General features: G+C 41.0%; 2 protein-coding genes and 1 long non-coding RNA gene across 3 annotated transcripts; 1 reads left to right on the forward strand and 2 right to left on the reverse strand.

The window, feature by feature from the left end:
• Positions 1 to 3,852: 3,852 nt before the first annotated feature.
• Positions 3,853 to 15,163, forward strand: LOC145450150 (protein phosphatase 1 regulatory subunit 21-like). Its single transcript, XM_080328645.1, has 20 exons — positions 3,853 to 4,035; positions 4,127 to 4,195; positions 4,895 to 5,041; positions 5,325 to 5,420; positions 6,109 to 6,234; positions 7,028 to 7,125; positions 7,322 to 7,469; positions 8,093 to 8,242; positions 8,351 to 8,547; positions 8,944 to 9,080; positions 9,143 to 9,235; positions 9,658 to 9,813; positions 9,934 to 10,181; positions 11,245 to 11,346; positions 11,436 to 11,567; positions 11,629 to 11,670; positions 12,752 to 12,865; positions 12,925 to 13,023; positions 13,196 to 13,318; positions 14,190 to 15,163. Exons 1-20 carry the CDS (start codon positions 3,985 to 3,987, stop codon positions 14,229 to 14,231), a joined length of 2,370 nt encoding a protein of 789 aa, XP_080184771.1. The 5' UTR covers positions 3,853 to 3,984; the 3' UTR covers positions 14,232 to 15,163.
• LOC145450151 (mannose-6-phosphate isomerase-like) lies at positions 15,108 to 16,576 on the reverse strand. Its single transcript, XM_080328646.1, has one exon. The coding sequence runs from the start codon at positions 16,501 to 16,503 to the stop codon at positions 15,256 to 15,258; it is 1,248 nt and encodes a 415-aa protein (XP_080184772.1). The 5' UTR covers positions 16,504 to 16,576; the 3' UTR covers positions 15,108 to 15,255.
• Positions 16,577 to 18,290: 1,714 nt separating this feature from the next.
• Positions 18,291 to 23,251, reverse strand: LOC145450664 (uncharacterized). The gene is made up of 3 exons (XR_013918560.1): positions 21,043 to 23,251; positions 19,557 to 19,742; positions 18,291 to 18,663 (listed from the first exon to the last, which is right to left on the reverse strand). It is a non-coding gene; the product is annotated as an uncharacterized LOC145450664 (long non-coding RNA).
• Positions 23,252 to 24,961: the final 1,710 nt, after the last annotated feature.

Raw genomic sequence — 24,961 nt, forward strand, 5'->3', positions numbered from 1 at the left:
CACTTTTAAAGAGTGCTTCACTCATCGCGAATGGTTTGAACAGATACAAGAACAAGGAAGGGGAAATTAAATGGCGGGAACTGGGTTTGTAAGTCTGCGTGGAACAATCAATTTGCTTTCTCAGGTACAAATGGAAAACCGAAGATGGGACATATTTGTCGAAGATCAGTTGTCGTAACGAAGCATAGAAGCTAGAAATATACCACGACACTTTCTTCTGAAATTATACGTTTCGCCGGATGTTAGAAAAACATTGCTAGCTATAGGTGTCAAACCCACCAATCCATATTTCGAGGCATTGTTAAAATTGTCGACGATGTTACAGACGCATGATTCAAAATTGCTTTCAATATCGCTAAATCCATGAAATTTGCCAGAGAGGTGTCTGTTATGTTCTTGATCTTGTTTGAACAATAACTCAATACGACGAGGTTGCAATACGGAACCAGTATATTTTATAGCAGTATGACTTCAAGACATTGAAGACAAGCGACACGATCCAGAGTTCAGTTAAACGAAAGACCACGAGAAAACAGAACACATGGTATAAATACAAGCACGACACACGAGGAAATAATGATTGGCTGTAATTACTAATCCCATAGAAAGAAAGAGTTGTACGACACTAAAACGTAAATGCACGAACATAACAGTGTCATTTCAATAAAACCTAAACATATCGAGCGAATATTCGCTGCTTCCGGAACTTAACAGCAAGGACAACATCACCTGACAAATGTTGAAGCTGCAGTTGTCTGATTGAACCGTGACCGGAAGAGTAACAGCAATGTCAGTCGATTTTTCATCGCATGTTCTGAAATAGGCTACGTTGCCGCGTAGAGTACTTTAGCCTAGCATCGGACGAATCCACTGACTTCACAGACATTGCATAGCAAATTATCTGGGTTCTTTTTATCAGAGTGGAAATGCTGTCAGGGCAAACGCGGGGAGGGCCGAGCGAAAAACATCAACTTGACAAAGCTGACTCCTATCTGTATGACTATTGGTGCAGGGCTCCAGCCATGGAAGAAAGGGAGTAGGGTTGATTAGTTTGTTCAGAAATGACCCCAATGCCAGACTTCTTCTCATATCAAAGCTCAAAGTGATAATGGCCTCTGTAACGAAAAAGGTACCGTAATTTGATACTTGCTCGCTCACGTATTGAAACAGAGGTGGAAGGGTTTGAAGGTGCATATACCGACTTGGCAACTAGTGCAGTGCACGCTGAATGACGGGATATACTTGCGTCGCTGGAAAATAATATTCTCACAAAAACAACAACCGCAAACTTATGAACACTGTCCATTAATGCTTTAGAATGCAGAAAAATGTACTAAACGCCCGTATGCGACTGGTAAATAGGCTACAGTAGCCTAAATTTAATAGTAGGCCACAAATACATGGAAATGATGTTCTGCGGCCCGCAACGTATTTTGCTGTTAAAAATGCGGCCCGTTATGCTAGGGAAGTTGAGAACCCCTGGGTTAGAGTATAGATAACTAACTAACTTATATAATATATAACTATATAATTACTAGTTATAGGCGAAGTCGCTGTTTAAAAATTGATCTGGAAGTCTCAATATACAGTATACACGCTAGAGTTTATTCAGCAGCTTGTATTTCGACTTGAATGTCGGTCATATTGCCTCCGTTTTTGGTCGTCTTCGGTTACGAAAACTATAAAAAAGCTATCTCAAGTTAGTAATCGCTATGCTTTGCTTATGCTTATGCGCCAAACCCCTCGTCGCCGTCGTTACTCAAGTTTGTCATTTGATATATGACTCCACCTACCGGTGTTTGCATTTAGTGCTCTGCGAGAAATCAGTACGCAGTAGAGTAGGCCTTCGCAGCTATCGAGGAGGGTTGGTTCGATTATGTTCACAATAAGAGCAATTCTGTTCACAATAAGAGCAGTCCCATGTTCACAATAAGAGCAGTCATGTTCACAATAAGAGCAGTCTCATGTTCACAATAAGAGCAGTCGTTGTATTCACAATAACATCAGTCGCAGCATCACCATATCCCCCGGACACGATGTCCGAGTGGCAACATAGTCCGAACACAACCCAGACACGATGTCCGAGTGTCAACGCAGTTCGAACACACTCCTGACATGATGCCCGAACACCCCCAGACACGATGTCCGAGTGTCAACGCAGTCCGAACACACCCCAGACACGATGTCGAAGTGTCAACGCAGTCCAAACACACTCCTGACATGATGTCCGAACACCCCCAGACACGATGTCCGAGTGTCAATGCAGTCCGAACACACCCCAGACACGATGTCCGGACTCCCTAGAAAGTCCCCAGACACGATGTCCGAGTGTACACGCAGTCCAAACACACCCCAGACCCGATGTCCGAACGCCCCTTTCGCCAGACACACCCCAGACATGATGTCCGAATACCCCCCAGACATCCTCCAGACACGATGTCCGAATACCCCCCAGACATCCTCCAGACACGATGTCCGAACTCGCCACGCCCCAGACATGATGTCCGAGTGTCAGCGCAGTCCGAAGACACCCCAAACCTGATTTTATGAACACACCCTAGAATTAATTTTTGAACACAGGCCGGGGCATGATGTCAGAACACGATTTCCGATTGGCGACGCAGTACGGACACACCTCAGTCATGATATCCAAACACCGCCAGACATGATGTCCAGAGTGTCAATGCAGTCCGAAGATACCCCAGACATGATAATACAATAAGAACAGCCATGTTCACAATAAGAACAGTCTCATGTTCACAATAAGAGCAGTCATGTTCACAATAAGAACAGTCTCATGTTCACAATAAGAGCAGTCATGTTCACAATAAGAACAGTCTCATGTTCACAATAAGAGCAGTCATGTTCACAATAAGAGCAGTCTCATGTTCACAATAAGAGCAGTCATGTTCACAATAAGAGCAGTCGTTGTATTCACAATAACATCAGTCGCAGCACCACCATATGCCCCGGCCACGATGTCCGAGTGGCAACATAGTCCGAACACAACCCAGACATGATGTCCGAACACCCCCAGACACGATGTCCGAGTGTCAACGCAGTTCAAACACACTCCTGACATGATGCCCGAACACCCCCAGACACGATGTCCGAGTGTCAACGCAGTCCGAACACACCCCAGACACGATGTCCGAGTGTCAATGCAGTCCGAACACACCCCAGACATGATGTCCAAACACCCCCCAGACATCCTCCATACACGATGGAGGATGTCTGGGGGGTACTCGAACATCATGTCTGGGGAAGGGGCGTTCGGACATCGTGTCTGGGGTGTGTTCGGACTGCGTGAACACTCGGACATCGTGTCTGGGGCGTGTCTAGGGGGTTCGGACATCGTGTCTGGGGTGTGTTCGGACTGCGTTGACACTCGGACATCACGGCTGGGGCGTGGTGAGTTCGGACATGGTGTATGGAGGATGTCTGGGGGGGTGTTCGGACATCACGTCTTGGGTGTGTCTGGGGGGTGGCGTTCGGACATCGTGTCTGGGGTGTGTTCGGACTGCGTTGACACTCGGACATCGTGTCTGGGGGTGTTCGGGCATCATGTCAGGAGTGTGTTCGAACTGCGTTGACACTCGGACATCGTGTCTGGGGGTGTTCGGACATCATGTCTGGGGTGTGTTCGGACTATGTTGCCACTCGGACATCGTGTCCGGGGGATATGGTGGTGCTGCGACTGATGTCATAGTGAATAGAACGACTGCTCTTATTGTGAACATGAGACTGCTCTTATTGTGAACATGACTGCTCTTATTGTGAACATGAGACTGCTCTTATTGTGAACAGAATTGCTCTTATTGTGAACATAATCGAACCAACCCTGTAGGAGCTATCAGCTGATGACTAGAGAACTGGAGATGAACTAGTTCCTATGTCGACGAAGGTTTCGTTCAAAATCTCTGGTCACTGACCAGTTTCGTCGATTGGATTTGTGTCACAACACTTTCAACGGAGGCAGGTAGTATGGAGGAACTTTCAATGAAGTATCAAAGGCTAGCTCAGGAGTATGCCAAGGTAAACTTTGAAATGCTAGTGTGAGGTCTTTGCTGACCTCTTAATCAATTAAAACTTATCAGATATAACGGGTAAATTCTATTTCTTACAGCTGAAGGCGCAGAACCAAGTTCTAAAGCGAGCAGTGGTGGAAGAAAAAGATAATCAGGGATCACTCAAAGTGAGATTTGCACTTTTATCAGTCTGAATTTATGTTTTTCTGTTTACGCTAGCATAGGACTGCGCAACATTTAATCACATTTATTATATTGAAACACTAATTTGTACAAATTTAATGCACAATGCAAAGATATGAAGGGTTTGAAACCACTTGCTCAAGTCTATTAAACCGACACATACATCCAGACTGGAAACAGGGGTTGTTTTCGGCAGTTAGTTGCGTGTGACAGAAGGGTTTCTATGTAGGCTACTGTAATTGAACAGAAATTTGCACGTGATGTTGCCAGCAATTCCGCTCTGGTCACATTGGCCTAGTAATGATAAAAAATAATACGGTAATCGTGTTGCCGTTTGAGACATCATGCACATCGAGTGAGTATTACCGGAACCATCGCTTAAGTTAATGAATGGGCAAATAAGTAACTCCTATCTGCATTGATATGAGATAGGCCTATGCCAAACGTAATGAGTTCATACAATTGAGGATTTGTTATACTACCATAGTACCATTGTTATTTCCTATATGATTAAAAATATTTCAGAAACAAGTTTGCCTCCAGATATTTCAATTTTCGCTGCCACCATATTTTCCTCACTTTTCATTCTAAATTAGGCTTGGCTAACAAACTTGAGACACTTAGACACGTGAAACTCGTTGTAAACCTCGACAAGATTCATTTTGTTGCTTATCATCTTACAGGAAGTTCTGCGGAGCAAGGAGCAACTTCTTCGAAGGTCTGAGCAAGAGATGGACAGCCTTGTATTCAGGAACAATCAAATGGAGAAAAGAGTCGAACTCCTTCAAGACGAGCTCGATAGGCTGGCGAGTGCAAAGTCTAAGAAAAAGGTGAAATCGATTGATCTGTCAATTACACATCTAATCAGAGGTGGTCAGTAACGCAGTACTTATACTTTTCAAAGTAGGCTACTCCAAGTAGATTTTGCAATTGTGATTTTGAAAAGTATAAAGTAGTCTTGAGATGAATTTATATCTACTTGATGAGACAACGGTGTGCCGATGATGACTATTTTGACCAGCTCTGTCTGTCACAGACTATTTCGCAGGCCGACTTCCTATTACTTTTTCATGTTCTTATCGCCCTAGAACCTTTGTTTTTGTGGCTCCGCAGGGAAAATCTGAACCGGCCAACCACTCTCCACACTCGAATGCCGTCAATGAGGATTTGAAAAATAAAATCCAAGAGAATGAGATGCTCCATAAGCAGGTGATGGAAAAGCGATTGTGCTTAAAATAGACAAGGTGCATTCAAGAGACGTAATCAGGGGTATTCAGCTTGTGGCCTGCAAAGGCGTGCCAATTTTGAATTATGTGTGATGTTACCTTAATCTGGTAGGTTTGAGCTAAGCAACATTTGGCTAAAAAGATGGCCAAGAAAACGCTGAAATCACAAATGTTTTTACGCTTTGTGCAATTTACCTACAGTTCTTCACGATTGTTTTGTGCAAGGCTGGGCACAACGTTTGAGTAGCCTACTGTGATTCGCAACATTTATTAATTGTAACGATTCGAGTCCAGTCTAGAGGAAGTGACAGGCGAACCAAACCAATCAGATGCCGTACTCGATTTTGCTCAGCCCTAGTTCAAGTCACTGTGTTTGTGTATGCTTGATACACTCGAAGCTAAGAAGTGTTGACTTTTGTTAATGATCTGGATTATAGCAGTTTTTTGTGGCCCCGCCAGCAATTTATATATATACTGTCTACCATTTGATATAGTTGAGGCTGCAAGCTGATCCAGTAAAAATGATCAAAAAGTGAAGCTTTAAGCTTGTTTCAATGTGATTTACGAATATATGATAACCCGCCCTCAGTTAGTCTTACTTCCGAAATGAGCGCTACCAAGGAATACTCACCCAAGCGCACGCCTTTTAACGTCGCGATTTCAATTTTCAGGTATACGAGGCTGACAGCAAAACGAGACAGCTCGAACGACAGTTGACAGACGAACTGACCCTTGCGAAACAGCAAGCCAAGCAGGCGCGGAACGCGTTGGAGATTTGCGAATCGAAGCATAAATCTGTAAGACTGCGTAAATGTTTTGCGCTTATTTCGAATCAGAAGGGCAAGGGCTCCTGGTTGTGACTCTGAAACAGGTTCGGGACTGATCAAAGTAGTCAGCGTTTCTACTCAAGTAAAAGTTTAGCCGTAAATTTTTATTCAATTACAATTAGAAATAGCGATTTTCGAGATATGCTAGAACTACTTCCAAGTATAAAATATATGGTCTGAAAACTACTTGAGTAATTCGTTTTATAAAAGTTGGTTTGATCGAGGTCTTGACATTTCAGTAGCTTCAGTTGTGGGCTACTTTTGAAATTACAAGACGCAACAAAATGACGTCCGGCACTACAATTAAAACAATTTCTGGAGATAGGATTTAATCTGCTGCACCAATCTATGCACCATTTCACCCGGATGATATGATAATTTCACTGACAAAAATGATCCCAAACCAATCCTGATCTTACAGTACTTTCTACTTTACACAAGACGAATCGATCATGTGAAAAGCTGAGTAGTTGAGCTTCAAAAACTGCTGAAATACTGCAGGTAGATAATGTACTTCTTCACTTATCATCTCTGTGCGATTGCGTCGACAGGGGGTTAAAGCACCTTTGCCAACTTCAAATTTTTGGCTTTTTCGTTGTGATGTGACACCACGGTAACAAAAATTCAACGCCGCCCCCTAAAATTTTAAACCGTCCCTCTTCGATATGTAAATCTTCATATCCGTTTCACCTATGTATTTCTCGACTTTTGATCATGACTGGTGTCGTCATCCGGACCATAATTTCTGACTTGTCATTCATAGATCACCGATAAATTACAAGAAGAGCGCGGGCTACTTGAATTGCAGCTTCATCAGGCTCAAGACGGTGAAAAGTCTTCGAAATTTCTAGCAGATGAAAGGTAAGCTGTATTAAAAACGCCTGTTATTATTCCAACTCCTTAGCGCATATCTTTTGAGCACTTTTCGAACAATTGTCAATGTTGTCATATAGCATATTAGATGATTGGTCAATCATTTTGTGGATATCATCGCTTTTCCATTATTTTTTGTCTTGCCACAAAATCCAGCCGATTAATTTTCCTTTGAACGTAATAGATTGGTGAAAGTGACGAAGCTTGAATCAGAACTGGGAAATGAAGTAAAAGTTTTGTCGCAAGTCATTCAAGATACTTTGGTGTTCAACGATTGCGCGTCACCAAGCCTGAGTGTTCTAAACGTGCCGCCCCATGATAGAAGAAGTCAGGTATGTAGTCTGTGCATTGGAATATGGATTCTCGGTTATGGTCTTGGTGAGGTGTGCATTCTCAATGCTTAAAATATATCATTGGGCATTTGAGATTGTTGATGTTGATATAGAGGTCTGTTTCTTAATTAGATGTTATATGAGTAATTGAGTATATTTGATGGAATGATATGCTTTGCTTCTCAATTTCTCAGACAAGGGATTGGATATTTCATCCATGGTCGCTAGTATAAGCAAGATATAGAAATGGATTGCTGCTTCTACTCATAATTTCTTGTCTGCATTCTCCAGAGTACAATGTTCGAAAATATATTCTGTCATGATACAGGAGCAATTTTGCTCGGTTGTTCGGAGAATTTCACCCGAAAAAGTGTTGCAAACTTACCCGCGAACTAATTTCTTTTTTTAACTTTAGAAGTACTTACTCACTCGTGAGAATAGGCGCCTAAATTTTACGCATCTTACAAATTGTAACCTGTCCTGTTGACCAGTAATTTTGTAGTGGCTTTACTAATTCGTGCTGAGAAAATCTGGACAGTTTTCTTTCATGTATGTGAATTGCTGACACATTTATCCAAATTTCACAAATTCTGTTCATTAATCGTGCCGCATTCATCCACCAGGCCAAGTCTTCCGAAATGTTGAAAGCCGCAAAGACCTTAATATCCGAGTTTTGTAATAATCTGATGAATCTCCACACCTACACCGAACAAAGATTGAAGATCTATCCAACCGATAGCAAAGTCGAACCATTGTCTATCGTCAATCAAAGGGTAAATATTGTATATGAACTAGGCTTTCTTGTTATTAAAGTATGTTCACTATGTTCTGTAGTTAATCTGTGGGTAAGTCGTTTCTTGAAATTTATTCTTTTTTTTCAGCTATGTAACCTACTTCACGATAATGCCTCTGCAATTCGGCCCATTGGGGAGTATTTTAACGAGTTTTGTGACACGTCGACTGCTTGTGGGTCCTGCCCCGTAACACTACACACAGCAATTGGATTAGTGCCATTCGCCGGAGCATTCCAAAGATACGTTGTTTACCTAGAAAAATTAACGCCGCTGATGGTGCAAAGGTATTGATATTTTTATGTAAAATCGAGATTGTTATGATCAAACAAATAGGCGGATTCATATTGAAATATACCCAAATATCTTTGATGCTGAACTGATGATTACCCCTGACGAGTGTCAGCCGAAAATATTAAGTTTATTCCAATGTGAATATTATTCAACTGTATATTGAAGTTATGTACTTTCAACAGTCTATTGAAGTAAGCAAAGAAATATAGCTCGTTGGCTATAATTGAGTTCTCTGTTTTGGTGCAAAATTCCAGTTTTTGCACTAGTTGCACCATTATTTACATACACTGATCTGAAGAATAAATTTTCAAAAACCTACTGAAAATTGATAAGCATTATCATGTCATGAAATGAAAATTTTTGTCTAATACAATTTTAATCTCTTACAGTATTGACGAGGAAAGTAACGTGATGGCCTCATCTCAGACGCTTCAGAGCAAAAACGAAGAATTCCGTCAACTGTACTGCAGGATCGCTCCTGCGTTCGTGAAATTGCATTCCTATCTGAAACTGATATCGTCTTCAAGTATGCCGTGTTTGTGTAGACATCGGCGCTGCCTTTCCACGCTGAGATTTATGTCGTTGCAGGTGATTCCAGTCAGCTCTTGCCAAGTTACAACGAGAAAGTCGCCTTTAAAAAGCTGCTGGCGGTTATGAACGAAATGCATCTTCTGTTTAAAGGTATTGCTTAATTTTTAGTTTTCAGGAATGCAACATCCTGACATTCCCAAGAGAAAAACTTGTAGTCCAGTACGGCAAGACCGTTTCCTGGCTCATTCTCTTGCTCCGGCATGATAATGTAGCTTCCAGCTGCCCCACAGCAACTAGTAGCGAATTCGATAGGCAAGTGTCAGTCTTGAATATTCGCGGGTTTATTTCAATACGAGTGTGAGAATATTAACGTTCAATTGTATATTGTAGTTCTGTACTTCCATGAGTCTCCGTAAATGCTACCACTATTTCTTAAAATCGTCTAAATTGCAATCAATTCAATCTGAAACCGTGAAATTTCGAAAAGAAAAATTGTTTCGAACAACCATGTTGTACAGTTGTGCATGCACCCAATTTCAAGCCTTGGTGACCCGTCAATATTTCTTTCTCAGACATGTCCAAAACGTTGAACGGTAAAGTCGCTTTGGAACACCAATTACCGACTGCGTCAGCCTCTTTGAAATCGACCGACGAGTTTCTACTTTCTGCGTTCCTATCGCTGTCCGGTATCATGACCAAGCTCGCCTCGTTTATATCGGATAACACAGGTACGTCCCGAGGCCTTGTGGCTAGGGCTGAGGGCAATGATTCGAGTATTAATTCCTATGATTCCTGACTCGAAGCCTAATACTAAATTCAGAATTCAATCGCTACTGATGTTATCGCAGATTTTTTCACTCGGAAAAGCTCGTACCGCACCAGGGGCGTTAGTATGATCAACGCTGAGAACGGCATTAGCGGAAAAGCATCCCCGTCTGCATCCCCTGTAGTCGTCAAGCTGTGTCAGCGGTCTGTCGGTTATCTGTCGAAAGTCAATCCTGCCGCGCCACCTCCCACGGTGCCGTACGAAATAGCGATTCAGGACAGGGCCGCGGCGCTGTCCTCTGCCGAGAGCAAAGACGGATTGGTCAAACGGGTAAGATGTTTTGTGAGAGTGATTATATAAATTTTAGCTCCAGTCGGTGAGATGGGGCATGAGGGGGTTGAAGTAGTCAGCGTTGCTGCTCGAATTAGATGCAGAAGTAACGTCGAATATTACTACTCGATTACGAGTAGAAGTAGCAGCTTCCAAGATAAGTCAAAACTTTTTTTGAGTTTCAAGTCAGAGTTGTAACCAAGTCACAAGGTCCCGAGTCATAGGTCGTTTTAACTTTTATAGTTTTGACTCGAGTCAAGTCGAGTCATTTTCAAATCACCACCGAGTCAAGTCCAAGTCAGTGAGTACAGGTTCGAGTCCGAGTCATAGTATTTAACCTCGAGTCCGAGTGTGTTCACCGTTCAGTTTTGAGTTCAATCCCGTTCAACTCACTTTTTTCAACTCTGCTCGAGTGATATAGACTGGCTCGCATTCATAATATCGTCATTTTCCTCAGTCCTAACAGTTTGTAGCTCTATTTCCCAAGGATCACGACTGATAGACGAAATACCAATATGGTGGTGACTTTACTAATCTTCGAAGTTACAATGAAATGTATGTCTTATCCATCCTAGTCTTGAGTCGTATGACTTGGCTTGAGTCATGCCCAATGACTCGTGTACCTCGAGTCATTTTACGCATTTTAACAAATGATTCGAGTCAAGTCGAGTCACCAAAAATCGTGACTCGAGTCATTACAACCCTGGTGTAAGTAGAATTTGAGAGTAAGTAGTTCAAAAAAGTAGCAGGGCTGTAATGACTCGAGTCATTGTATTAAGTATGGAAAATTACTCGACTTGATGCAACTTATGTATCGACTCGACTTGTACTCGAGTCATCGCGCATGACTCTACCAAGTCATAAGACTCTTCTTGTACTTCAAGTCGTTTCGACACCTATCTTTTCATTGTATCGCAATGTTGATTTGATATATCTCTCCTCATAGTATCATGTTTGATCAAACACATTAGCCAGAACATATTATGACAAATGCCTGTCTGAGTCTTGATATTTTCTGTGTGTATCGGTAGAAATACTCATTAAATTATTTTTTTTTGCGCAGCTTCAAGAAAGTACGGAACGAATTAGCAAGTTGGAGCAAGAAAAGGAACATTGGCTGCTGGAGGCACAGCTTCTGCAAATTAAATTAGACAAAGAAAAACAGGTGACGTCACTCGTAAACTACTCGCGAGAAGTCCGCTTTTGATCCATTGTCAACTTTACCGATAAAATATTTTGTACTCGATTTTTTAGAAGATATCTTCGATGCAAAATTTTGTTCCCTCGTCAACTCTAATCGAGAATAGTTCCAATCCTGCCCTCGCGAGCTCTCCGACAACTACAAGGAAGAGAACTGAGTCATCAAGGCCAACTGATACTTCGATGGTGAATTAATTGTGACGTGTTCATTCGTTACCGAACTACTAATGCCAATGTTGCTTTACAGCTTGGGGTAATGGATTCTCTTACTGAAGCTATTACCGATGAGGTTCGTAATATTTTCCATTCGATACCTACATCATTATAAACAGAGGATTATTCAATATGGAGTGGCTTAGCCTGACTAATATGAATGAAATGACCTCGGTGTTACAGAGATGTTTCAATTGGAGAACAGCCTTGGTTATTACATCTGTATTTATTGAAACCCATCGAGTAAAGTACCATGTCATTGTGTGATTATTGAACTAATCTGTCCATTGGTTCCCCGACCTTACGATGATACGGCATTCTACTTCACTTGATGTCACAGTAAAAAGTATTTAACCCGAGTCAGAAGTCACCAAGTTTAGATATGGTTTTGCAATTAATGAATATCAAGAACAGCTTCTTGGAGGTACAGAACTTCATTATACAATTGAATAGTATATTCATATTGAAATGAACCCGAATATTTTCGGCCGACACTCGTCAGGGGTAATCGTCAGCAACTAGTAGAGAATTCAAAAGAATATCGTATATCAACAATCGTAGCACAAAATATGACGTCACCAGCATGAAATGTTGAATACGAGAGCGTTCAATATACTATTTTTAGATGATACACGAACTCTTTTTGTTGACACAGCCTTGGCTGGTGTATTTTGATAAAAGTCGACTCCAAGGCACACAAATGAAAGAGCGAACGACCCTTTCCGAGTATGCGAAATCTGTCGTCTCGATAATTTTTCGCACAGGCGGGATTATCCAACAAGTGTTTTCCAATTGCAGGATTTATGGCCACATAGCCACAATCACGGTGACACTTAAATTCGTAAACTACATTGCTTTGTTGAAGTGCTTTGACGTGCTGGTGACGTCATATTTTGTGCTACGATTGTTGATATACGATGTTCTTTTGAAGTCTCTACTAGTTGCTGACGATTACCCCTGACGAGTGTCAGCCGAAAATATTCGGGTTCATCAATATGAATATACTATTCAATTGAATATCAAGAACTGCAAATATAGGCATGATCAAACTAATTCACATGCTTGTACATAGTCCTGTTGAATTGCATAGTTGAAAATTGGACAATTGAACATACTTTGTTTTCTGCTTGATTGTCAAAATGCATTTCATTCTCCAGGACGCCAGCACGAGCCGTGAGGAAATAATAAAGCAACATCTGACTTCGAGACTCACGGACATGAGCGCGAAACTGCAGCAAGCCGAATCGAAAACGTTAAGTTTCCACGCCGAGGTACGACTAGTTTTGAGAAATTCAGAGATGACGCCACTAAAATGTTGTGGTTCTCGTAGTGTCAGTCTCTCCATAAAAGATTGGACTTGGCGGAACACAAGAGAGAGAAAATTCAGGAGGAATACAACAAAGCGAATCAGAAGATATCACAACTACAGGTAGATAATATGCAACGTTTCTTTTGTCTTCCGCGACTTTCACACTTTACATTTTAACTTGCCATTTCCAAATTTCCTGCCGTAATATGAATGACACTGTTGCAAGTAGTTATTGTTATCATTTTGTTGCTGTGATACTCGGTAATGTTCATTCAACGTTATCTGTACGCAGGACGAATTGTCTGTGACACGTAAAAGTTACGAAGACCAGTTGAGCTTGATGAGCGATCATCTTGCCGGTATGAACGATAAACTCAGTTCGCAGAAAGACGAGATTGAGAGCCTGAAGCAAAAGGTATGTATGTGTAGCCTGACTCTTACTAGCAGTGTCCGTTAATGGTGTGCTCTCTTGGAAATAGGGATTCTATCAAAGCGTAATCTGGGCTAAATTGAGGGAGTGTAAATGAGGGATTCTTAACCGGGAACCCCAGGGGTCAACACCAGAGCACTATAAAGCAGAGGTGGTCAAAGTAGTCACCGTCGCTACTCAAGTAGAAGTAGAGTTAACGCTGGAATTTCTACTCAAGTAGAAGTAGGAGTGGTGGTTCACAAGTAAGTAGGTATTCTACGCTTATTTTTGCCTACAAAACTGAAAACTGTCAAGTAGAAGTAGTCTAGAATCATAACCACTTAAAAAGTAGTTTGAGTATGCAAAATCTACTTCAAGTACTTCAAAAAGTAGAAGTACTTCGTTACTGATCACCTCTGGTATAAAGTGGGTCGTTAGGGAGTCGGCCCGGGAAAATGACCTTTTTTTAAGTCGATTCAACATATCCCGTTGAAATTTTAGAATTGGCAGTTTTCTAGTCCGGTAACCTAAATTTTATGGTTTTTAAAAAGTTTGCTCTCTTCCGGATCGCAAAATATGGCAACCCTATTTTCTACTTTTTAACAGTCCGTTGATGCGCAGTTTGTTTCGCACACCAGTAATCTATAGTAATATACTAGATATCACACAATCACACATGTGTTGCGTTAGATTTTATAACTCAACGAAAATTTCGGGTTACCGAAGGCTTACAGATCAGCGTAAGTGTTCCCCTAGTTAGTAGGTTAGAGGTCAATAACCACTGATTTAGAATTGATGCTGTCAAGAATAATTAGCGATTTCATTCCAGCATATCGTCTTTCAGTCAACTGACTTTCACATTTCCGCGCTTTTTCAGCCTCAGTCCAAGAGAAAATTGAAAGTTCCAGGTCGCGGATGAAATCTGTGTTCGAAAACTCTGTAAGATCGTGCAATTTGTTGAATTTCTATCGATTGATTTGTATTTGATTCCTTTCATATCAGTAGGCTGTCGCTCCAATGTCGATGTGGTCGAGGGTTCATTTTTACTTATCGTGTTGCAACCTGCGACTTTGACTTTATCGTATGCTATAAGCGATTGTGGAGCTGGTTCCTCGTGGTCCAGTATTAACTGGCGCCTGGTTGTTTACCTGCTTGAATCTAGTTCTTCGGGTACCTGAAGTGCCATATTACTGCTGTGGGAGCAGTAAAGCCCTCATACATTGAGTATCAGTATGCTTTAACATTCCATCCCTGAGACCCGGTATCGCTTGTCCTGTGGGTAGAGCAGGAGTGTGCACTGTGCCACCTGCGGATGCAGATAAAATTTGTGCGGCCCGTGAAAAAGTGCCGATTTTTAATTTAGTACGGTCTGCAAAATGGGCCGAAACTCAAAATTGTGCATATGCTGACTTGGAACGTGAATATTTTGATGCAATTTATTCGATAGCCTATAAGCATTCACGATTATTATGTGTAGCCGAATATCACCGGCCAGTCATGCAATCACCGTTACCAAAACCTAATGAATTGGCTGGCCTTGCAACTGCTAGAAAGCTCATGTCTGTTGCACATGTACACTGCACACTCCTGCTGTAGTATATTTATCAGTTGCCAAACACATGAAGTTGTTGTCTTTAATTTAATGATAATCTGATTACTGGTTCATTGGCCCATTTGTTTGGTCTCATTTTTTGACCAGTCCTGTGCGGATTAGGATTGAACCCGGCCAGTATGTGCTTCCATCAAGGATTTTTCCTGTCGTTTCTACTCCGCCCTACGAAGCATGATTCAAGTGTTACCGATAAAGAATGCTACATCTACATTTATTCGAATAAATGCTTTAATAATCGAGTTGAAAGAAGGTAAATTGGTGCATAATGCTTCGTAGATAGCGAGGCAGGTGCAATCTATGGATCCATTCATATGTAAGCATATAATTTCGATCAGTTTAACATGCATAGAGCGCGGAAACAGAATAGACCACCTTCCAATTGCACCGAAAGCTTAGTGTTGGCAGCAATGAAAAAGACAGCTCCTGGTCGCAAGTGCGCATTTCCAGTGCATTTTGTACTTTTCCCATTTAACACCAGCAATATGCTAGCGCTGTCGACACTTTCAAAGGTGTATTCTTTAATCTCGTTAGGCACTGAGATACACTGCACAGCGAAATCGTCAACTGCCGGGTTGTAGATTTTTACATAAGGATCTGTGTCACTTTGTAGGGCTGGATACTTCTGTTTATCAATACCGCCTGGTGAATAATCCAGCATTTCGCATAAAGTAGGGACGTCAATGTATTTTGGGGTGCATCCAGCTCTTACTACGTTGTCAGAACAAGCCATACATTCGATGCAGTTACCGTCCAGATAAGCATGAGGTACATTAGCACCTAGATACATGGCTTCACCAGGAGATAACTTGATGAGATTTAGGAAATAGATGACAAGGCATCCAACGTCGGACGGGAATTGAGAGTTTATACGCAACAGCAACTCTCCGAGAGTATTTTGAAACTCGGCAGATATCTTGTCCATCACAGACACTCTATTCACGAGAAGTTGAATTTGAGCACTTCTGACATCTGGGTCGCATTTCATGACGTTTTCGAAGCAGGATTTCAGACACGATGATATGATTGCTTCATCTTTGCCCGCGCAAGAACACAACTGTTCCGTTGCCACACTTCCAACCACTGCTTGCAATTCTGGCACTGTCTTCAAAAAGCTCTGTATATCTGTCAACGGCCGAAATCCACACAGGCCTTCAAATGGGGTGAGCGCTATCGCCATTTCAGGTTTATGATTCGGATCTTTATATATTTCGGGCCTCTCCTGATTTAGCTTTTCAGCGTGCTTCTTGTTAGGGTGAGCTTGAATTGAGAGAGATTTGTTGACGCTGAGAACTTTGAATAAAAAAGGCAGCTCTCCGTTAAAGAGATTTGCTACTTTACTGCCCAGGATATCTTCATTAGATTTGATGAAATCAGAAAGTGCAATCCCGCTGCTTAGTATTGTACTCGGCGCTTTGGGGTGGGCTCCCATCCATAGCTCAGCGTACGTCTGATTTTGTTCGACATTGAAATCGGGGTGTGCGAGTTTGGATAAGCGAGCAACTTCGCTGCTTGCACCCGGTTTGCCCCATGCGTATGTCTGTACTTCACACTTTAGTTCGTACACTCCGTTTTCCCCCATTCTACCCTGTTGAGATTTCCTGTGTCTTCGACGTGACAGACCTTTACAGGTCACTTCGTTTATACAGGTTTATGTAGCAGAGTAAAATGTCAACGTATCGGGTATTTGTCTTGTTTTGCTACGGATGACTAGCTCTGTGACGTTTCGCTATTAATATGTCACTCAAATTACTGAACCATATCCAGATTCATGCACTCGCCTCATTCCAGAGGTAAAGTTCGTTTTTCTTAATCCAAGGTTATATCATATTCAATATGACAATGTATTATAATATAGTGGAATCAAAGTGACTTATGTCCAGTTTTCAAATTTTGAAGCTCCGTTTTTAAAACTTGAAAATAATCAATTTTTTCGGCCAATTCGTCGCAGTGGAATCAAAGTGACTTATGTCCACTTTTCAAATTTTGAAGGTCCATTTTTAAAACTTGGAAAAAATCAAGTTTTTGAATTATTTTCAATTTTTTCGGCCATATCTTGGTCATGGTTATGTCTGTTTCAATAATTCAAAGTTAATCAGGACGAATATATGGCTGAAAGAAGATGAAAACATTACGTGAAGTCTACTTTCTCAAAATGTGTAAAATGGACATAAGTCACTTTGATTCCACTGCAATATTATTGGCCATGGTTGATGTCTGTTTCATTAATTCAAAGTTAATCAGAGCCAATATATGGATGAAAGAATATGAAAACTTTACGTTAAGACAATTTTCTCAAAATGTGTAAATGGACATAAGTCAGTTTGATTCGACTGCGACGAATTTGCTCTGATCAATTCACACGTGATCATCATCATCATTGGTTTATTAGCAATTTTATCAGATCAATACACCACAAAAAATGCGATACAATGAATAGACAGGAAGATGTCGAAGCGACTTGGATTTGTCAATGGAATCGGACACCCACCTTGGCCTAGGCGTAGTAAAGAGGAGGCATGCACACTGAATGAAAGTAAAGAATACAGTATAGAAAAAGAAAGCGACAAGAAATAGGGCGGCATGTCATGGGAAGCGAGATCGATAGGTCAGTCGTGGTCCGGTAATCTTGAGGATGGACTGTATTTATTTAGTAGTAATTGCTTGTATTTCGACTTGAATGTGGACATGCTCGTCGACTGTCGGATGGCCGGCGGGATACTGTTCCACACATCAGGTCCGGCATATTTGATGGAGCGATGATCTTTTAGGTCGATCATATGATATTTGGACGACGTGGACGCGCGTGTGTTGTACTTGTGCGCTTTTGATTCAGAGGTAAAGAAGTCATTGAAATATTCGGGGCAACGACCGCAGTGAAACTGATACATAAACTTGGCGATTTCTAGTTTCCGCATATCTTCTATGTTTAGGACGCCGAATCTCTTCAGCAGCGACTTATTGGATGGGCAGCCCTTTGGGGCCCTAGCTATGATTCGGAGCACTTTATGCTGTAGTTTCTGCAGTGGCTTGAGTGCAGTTTTACTGGCAGCCCCCCAACAGAGGATGCCATAATGTAACTTCGATTGGATTAAGGATTTAAAAAGTATCAGGAGAACCCATGCTGGCATGAAGCGCCCAAGGCTGTAGAACAGGCCGCACTTCGGTGATAATTTAGTTTCTAGGGACTGAATATGACTCTTCCAGGACATGTTCGAGTCCAGTAAAACTCCGAGATATTTGGCATTATCTGTGTTGGAAACGGGCTGACCTCCCAGCAAACACAGTACAGACCAAAGATGTAGAAAAGCCGAGCCGATATAGTAGATATTAGATCTCGGCAGGTCGTAGAAAGGGGGATTTTGTGTCGACTCAATTCAACGTCTTTTCCATGTCCTTCAATAATGTAAATATTATGCAGATGCTACAGCCTTTAAACATGGTGAGTAGAATGTAGATCCTACGTTAGAAGAAGAAGATCCTGATATAATAACCTGTTTTCTACCACTATGGGCTTAACCTGATCACGGCTGCGTACACACACCACATTATTTACTACATATTAATCACATTTGTGATAATTTAATTTCAAACGAATTGGCAATAATGCCGTTGTAAAAAATAAAACGAACAAACAAACGAATGTCTTTAGAAAGAAAGTGAAAACAGTCCTTATCATCAGGTTTCATCTTCTGATGAGCCAGTTAAATAACCAGCATGCGGCCTTTTTTTTATCAACACCCTGCAGAAATAAAATGAAAATGATGATTAATAGCTAAGACATTCGTACTGCGAAAATGGCAGAGGTAGCGACTAACGAATGACTCCTACATTTTTTTCGCCCATACTTACTAAAATGGATTCGATTCTGAACTATTTTCACTAAAGTTTTCAAGTTTTATTACTATATTTTTTAATATTATATGACTAGAGAACTGACTTCAATCGTCACTTCTACTTGATTATCAAGATCAACGATGACTACTTCAGCACTCTTTGAAAACAGCCACTAACACAAAAAGAATTCTTGACTAAAATTTCTTCACATTCTGTCCAAAATGATCAATTCAATAATCCAAATGAATCAGTTATTTGGCAGCTAGTTGGAGAGATATATACTCAAGTCTAGAAAGTGGAATGATGCTCTGCCTGGAAAGCTGAAGACCTAACAATATTGTGTACAGAGAACAAAACATTTGAGTGGCGGCACTGGTATAGACATTAATAAATTATTAGAATTGACAGCAAGATAACCAGCAAGACATTAAAATGAGAATTAGTGCAGTTTCTTAGGCTGTAGTGATACTCAGCCAGTAATTGACCTAGCAGAGAGCAAAACGTTGTAAATAAAGCGAGCGAAACCTCCGACAAATGATACGATAAAACATTAGAATCGACAGTCTTACTAGAAGCAGAATAACAATCATGAGGGGTTAGAGAACAGAAGCCCGGGAAGTGACCATCAGAAATTACTGCATACTGGCCGAACAAATCCATGACCACTAACAAATGGTCTTTCAATAGTCAATATTGATACCAAATGACACCACCCCTATTTCATAGCAACATTAAGCAAATACAGCGCTGGAGTCAACCTTATATAAGCCCTGACCAAACACCCATTAGTTTTCCCACCTACTACTTCGCGGATGGAAATACGCATTAAAGCGAACGGACGCGACTTGTCACACTCTTGCTATTTCTGCTCCCTTTTTCTCTTCGTTCCTCTTCTCTGTCGCTTCCGCTTGAGGAGAGAAACAGTCGGCCGCGTTTACGGATCGTGAATTACCGGTGGGTGATTCTTCCTCGAATGGTCAGCACCTTGAAAATTGAGAACAATGTGGTTGCAAAATGCATGACAATTTGAAAGTTACATCATTCTAATTATTCCAGTTATGGCCGTGAATCGTTACAAGTGCGGTAACCATAAGAACTATTACTATACTTCAACTACAAATACAATACATTGTATAAAATGATTACCAATTCTTTTACGTTGATCGAGTCCCAAATAGATGAAATATGTCAAAGAATTTGCTAAATTTTTGTATAATTTGACATATTCCGAAATCTTCTCAAAGTGCACCTTTCAAAAATTTTATATCAAGACTCCCAACATTTTACAATTCGAAGTTGGATGGCTTTACCAATACAAGCAAACAGTTTGTATCGCAATTGACAATTATGTAGAGAACGCTGCGAGACATATGAGTAGGCCTACCCTAAAACGTTTCTCTCACATGGACATTAGGGCTCTTAAAATATGACTTTTTTTCTCAAATCGTTCTGGCTGCTTGATAATATTGTTAGGTTACCTAATTTAAGCCTAAACACAAAATTTGGTTCAATTCCAGCCAGTAACCGCTTTGCTACAGGAGAAGAAAGTTTCTATTTATTATATAAAAATAAATAGGTAATAAAAATTTGAAAATTTTCTGTTCACCCCATGAAAGTGTTAGGCTGTCTATAGAAACGATGCTCACCAAATTTGGTTCAATTCCAACCAGTGGAAGCGGAGATATTGCCGTCGAAAAATTTGGATTTGAATAAAATAGTATTTACGGTGACCGATTCTTTGTTTACTTATTAAAGTTGTGCTCACCGTAAGTACTATTTTATTAAAATCCAAATTTTTCGACAGCAATAACTCCGCTTCAACTGGTTGGAATTGAACCAAATTTGGTGAGCATCGTTTCTATAGACAGCCTAACACTTTCATGGGGTTAACAGAAAATCTTCAAATTTTTTATTATTCATTTTTATATAATAAATAGGAACTTTCTTCTCTTGTAGCAAAGCGGATACTGGCTGGATTTGAACCATATTTTGTTTGTAGGCTTAAATTAGGTAACCTAACAATTTTATCAAGTAGCCAGTACGATTCGAGAAAAAAAGTCATTTTTGAAGAGCCCTACTGTTCATGACCGTCCACGTTTAGAGTTGCATCTCAAAGATGCTAAAATAAGCCTAAATATAATCCAAGCAATACGATCGTCCACTTTGACTGACTGAATTTCTAAAAACACCTTGATAGCTTCCACATCTTACGTTTATATATACTGTCTGCTATCGGCACAACAAAGTAGGCCTATTTAAAAATACCAAAACAGATTCAACATACCACATCTCTTGCAAAGGCTTTTGCTTTCATTCAATTTTCCATCAAACTTCTTTAAATCCTCCTTTGTGGTGAGTTGCTTTGGAATTCTTCTAGGATCAATTCCGATATTGTTTTATCATATACAATCTATGGCGGAATAAAAGTTTCGGATAAGTTCTAAAACGAACACAATTTTCCACACAAAAGTCAATTGCCACACGAAATGCCAAATGCTACGGTCTCATTTTACAAGGTATGGCGAGGAAACGTAGTGGTACGTTCCATTATAGCTAAACACCAATGAATTGCGGGTTCGAGCGTGACACGTCGACTCCATAATTCCTACCAAAGTGTTGGCCGTTTATCTAGGCTCCTCCTCGCCATCTGATTCGCATAGCCATGTCTTAAAAAGCCTAGGAGTGGGCCGTGCTGTAAGTGGGCAGATGGTTGCCGATGCACCCGGCACTTGGTGAATTCGGCCGCACAAACTCGGCACTTGGTGAATTCGGCCCTCGGGAAATTTTGAAATGAAGTGTATTTACAGCTATTAATATGAATTATCAAACTAATAATAGTATTATCAAGTGATTCGTCAATCTTGTAAGGAGGTCAGGGCATCCGTAGATCGCGCAGTCACGGCGTGATTAGATCACGGATTGCGTAGCCACGGGAAATAACACAGCGCTCATATACCGACCACGCGCGGTCTGCTTGGAATCGATGGCGTGAGTCACGGGCCTGTGTCGTGTAAGTTTTGAGAAGATGGATCTTGGCGTTGAATGTGAGATCAAAACTGTGGAACATCAAGCGGCGCTTCTTCGTTTATCGATCACGACAAGCCAGTGTTCCTCATCAACAAATGTTTCGCATGATCACGTCAAAATAAATTATTTTTTGCCTTTGGAGAGACGATTCCACTCTGGGATTAGGGTGTCTCGATAACACGGTTGAAGGATCCCAAGATTACGAGATCTACCACGAGCCACGACACGTTTAAATTTCCTTTTTGATACTGTTCATTCATACTAAATGCATTTCTAATGCGAAGGTGTTCTAGTGCCAATTCCTCCAAGGGCCGAGTTCACCAAGTGAAGAGCGTCGCGTTATTTCCCGCAATTACGCAATCTGTGATCTAATCACGCCGTGACTGTGTGATCTACGCATGCCCTGACCGCCGTACAACATTGACAACCACTCAAAGTGCCAAGTTCACCGGCAAACATTCCAGTAACCAATCATGGTGACCGGTACCGCTACGAGATCTACCACGGCCGAATTCACCAAGTGCCGAGTTTGTGCGGCCGAATTCACCAAGTGCCGAGTTCACTGGTAATCGGGCAGATACGGAATAATAATAATAAGAACCGGCCTGGTGTAAAATGACCAGTGTAGTCGAACCACCACCATGAACACCACAAACAAACAAATAAACATCTAACAAGGAAAAGAAATTACCTTTGCAGCCTTTGACAAACACAGTTACCATTGAAACCAGCAATTAAGGTCTTATTCGAAAGCAGAATAACAACTGTTTTAGTGGACATATCAAATCAAATGTTGGAAAGTTCATGTAAAATAGCCCAAAATATTATCTTACTGTGACCATATTCCATCAATATGGTCTGGCTAGCCAAATTCTCTGGCCAACATAATCAAGCTGCGTTTGGTTTCAACGATTAATAATCTTGTCACTGGATTCGAGGTATAATTGCACTCAAATATCAAATTTTGCTCCATTAATCAACATCAAGTTGAAAATTTCCATTCTTGCACCAACTTTTATAAAATCATGAATCAGTGTTCTACAGGAATGTATCTATATGACTTATATACCTAGAAAATTCAAGCATAAATATTATGATATACCGTAGGTATAGGTACCGGTAATTCAGATGTTTGAAGCGAATTATAGTGGTCTAATTTCACTAAATTAGAGCGAAATGCCAGCAATATAATTGTAATCTAATTTGGAAAAACGGTTTAGCTCTAATTCTAACCTGGAAAAGCTGAAACTTTTCTATAGTTGTCTACACCTGTTTTGCAGAAAGTCAAACAGCTCTAGGCGTCATATACTACAGGCAATTCGAAATACCCCATAAGCTATATGCTACTGCATATATACCTTTAACCCGCTACCTCAGTCAGTCACAATTCCTATATATTTACGGCATTTACCATACAGAAAGAGCGAACTATGCCTGGCTGCGACCTGTTGCGCTTCAAATCTTTGTATGGCATCGCGATGACGTAAAATTTGAATCGCCGAAATATTCTAGAAGTCACGCATCGATAATCATATTCCTAAACGTACAACATATCACTTATTTAGTTATTCTCTGAATAAAACTATTAACCATACTCGTTGAACATGCGAGATTACCGAAAGAGCGAATATATATATAATGAAGATCATATATATCAGAGGAAAACAAAGCTATTCGACCTTAGAGCAACAACACGAATATACAACACCGGTGACATCCTCACGCAATAAAACGAAGGGAGAACATTGTTTTCTAATGGATAGAACGAAGCTACCGCATGAGATCGAACAAAACCGGATAGAATTCATCGTGATTGAATGTACCGACAAAGTCATCCTTTCTACGTATTTTAGTCGTACCCGCGAGAGATAGAAAATTTGCATTATTAGGTTAACTACCGGATATAACGAAGCCTAATGCATGAGATGGAACAACACCGAGTATGAATTTATTCTGATTGAATATAACCACAAGACCATCCTACTACGTATTTTAGACATTCCCTCGACACTTAGAAAATCAGAACCTAATCGAGATGATCCCGGATGATCCTTTTACGGTTTTGTGTTTGCTGGGCTGCGATATTAACGGTTAGGTTATTTTTTGAATTGACTGTCAGCAATTGCGATTTCGAGGCGTTTATGCAAAGGTTGTTCTGGGCCGTCCACTCATGGACTTTGGGCATTTGGTCACCAGTCAGGGCATCCAGCTCTGCCGTCGAAAATGCGGAAGAGAGGAGGTGAGTATCATCAGCGAACAGTGTGGTGTTCAATGAGGAGGTTTCAAAAATGTCGTTGACATATAAGGTGAAAAGGACCGGTCCAAGTACTGAGCCCTGGGGCACACCACAGGTCACCGGGTGAGGAGAGGACAAGGTGTCTGAGATCGTAACCATTTGTTGGCGTCCAGTGAGGTAACTTTTCATGAGCTCAAGTTGTGGGCCCCGAAGTCCGTAACGCGCCAATTTCGAGATGAGAATTTTATGATCTACGCAGTCAAACGCTTTTTTTAGGTCGAGAAAAATGCTACATCCCACATTTCGCTTCTCAGATATCACAGTACTGTTCGGCCACTGCCACTGTGATTGCATACATTGAAACGAATTGGAATAGTCTTTGAAATCAGACACCCACCTGAGCCTATAGGTGATGTGATCACGGTCCGATTCAGGATCATCTGATTTCATCGATTTTTAACTTAGACGGACATCATCATCATTTTATCAAAATATTTATCAAGTCAATGCACCACAAGATTTCGAGAATGAAAATATAGCAGGGTGCCGAAACGACTCGGAGTAGCCTTTCGGTCAGACACCCACATTGGCTTACGGCATGTAAATAAGGCATGCACATTGCACAATGCACACTGGAAAAAAGAAAAGATAGCATAAAAGTAAGCGACAAAATGAATGGTGCATGTTTCGGTAGACGAGGTCGATATGTCAGGTCGTGGTCGGGTAATCTTGAGGGCTTACATTATTGATTCAGTAAAAATTGCTTGTATTTCGATTTGAATGTGGACAATCTGGACATGCTCGACGACTGTCGGATAGCCGGACACATTGTATATCGTCGCTGTGGAATCAAAGTAGCTTATGTCCATTTTTTCAAATTTTGAGTTCCATTTTCAAAATTGTGAGAACATCAAGTTTGTGTAAAATTGTCTTCTTTCTG

This window comes from Botryllus schlosseri, chromosome 11 (genome assembly GCF_051294905.1).
Source record: "Botryllus schlosseri isolate E-star chromosome 11, Bs_hap1, whole genome shotgun sequence".
In the NCBI taxonomy this organism is placed as follows: domain Eukaryota; kingdom Metazoa; phylum Chordata; class Ascidiacea; order Stolidobranchia; family Styelidae; genus Botryllus; species Botryllus schlosseri.

Bases quoted from the DNA above. Each gene is read 5' to 3' on its own strand.
- LOC145450150 (XM_080328645.1), top strand. From the start codon at position 3,985: ATGGAGGAACTTTCAATGAAGTATCAAAGGCTAGCTCAGGAGTATGCC. The intron at 4,196-4,894 runs GTGAGATTTGCA...ATCATCTTACAG, and splicing joins ATAATCAGGGATCACTCAAA to GAAGTTCTGCGGAGCAAGGA. The intron at 12,866-12,924 runs GTACGACTAGTT...TGGTTCTCGTAG, and splicing joins CGTTAAGTTTCCACGCCGAG to TGTCAGTCTCTCCATAAAAG.
- LOC145450151 (XM_080328646.1), bottom strand. From the start codon at position 16,503: ATGGGGGAAAACGGAGTGTACGAACTAAAGTGTGAAGTACAGACATAC.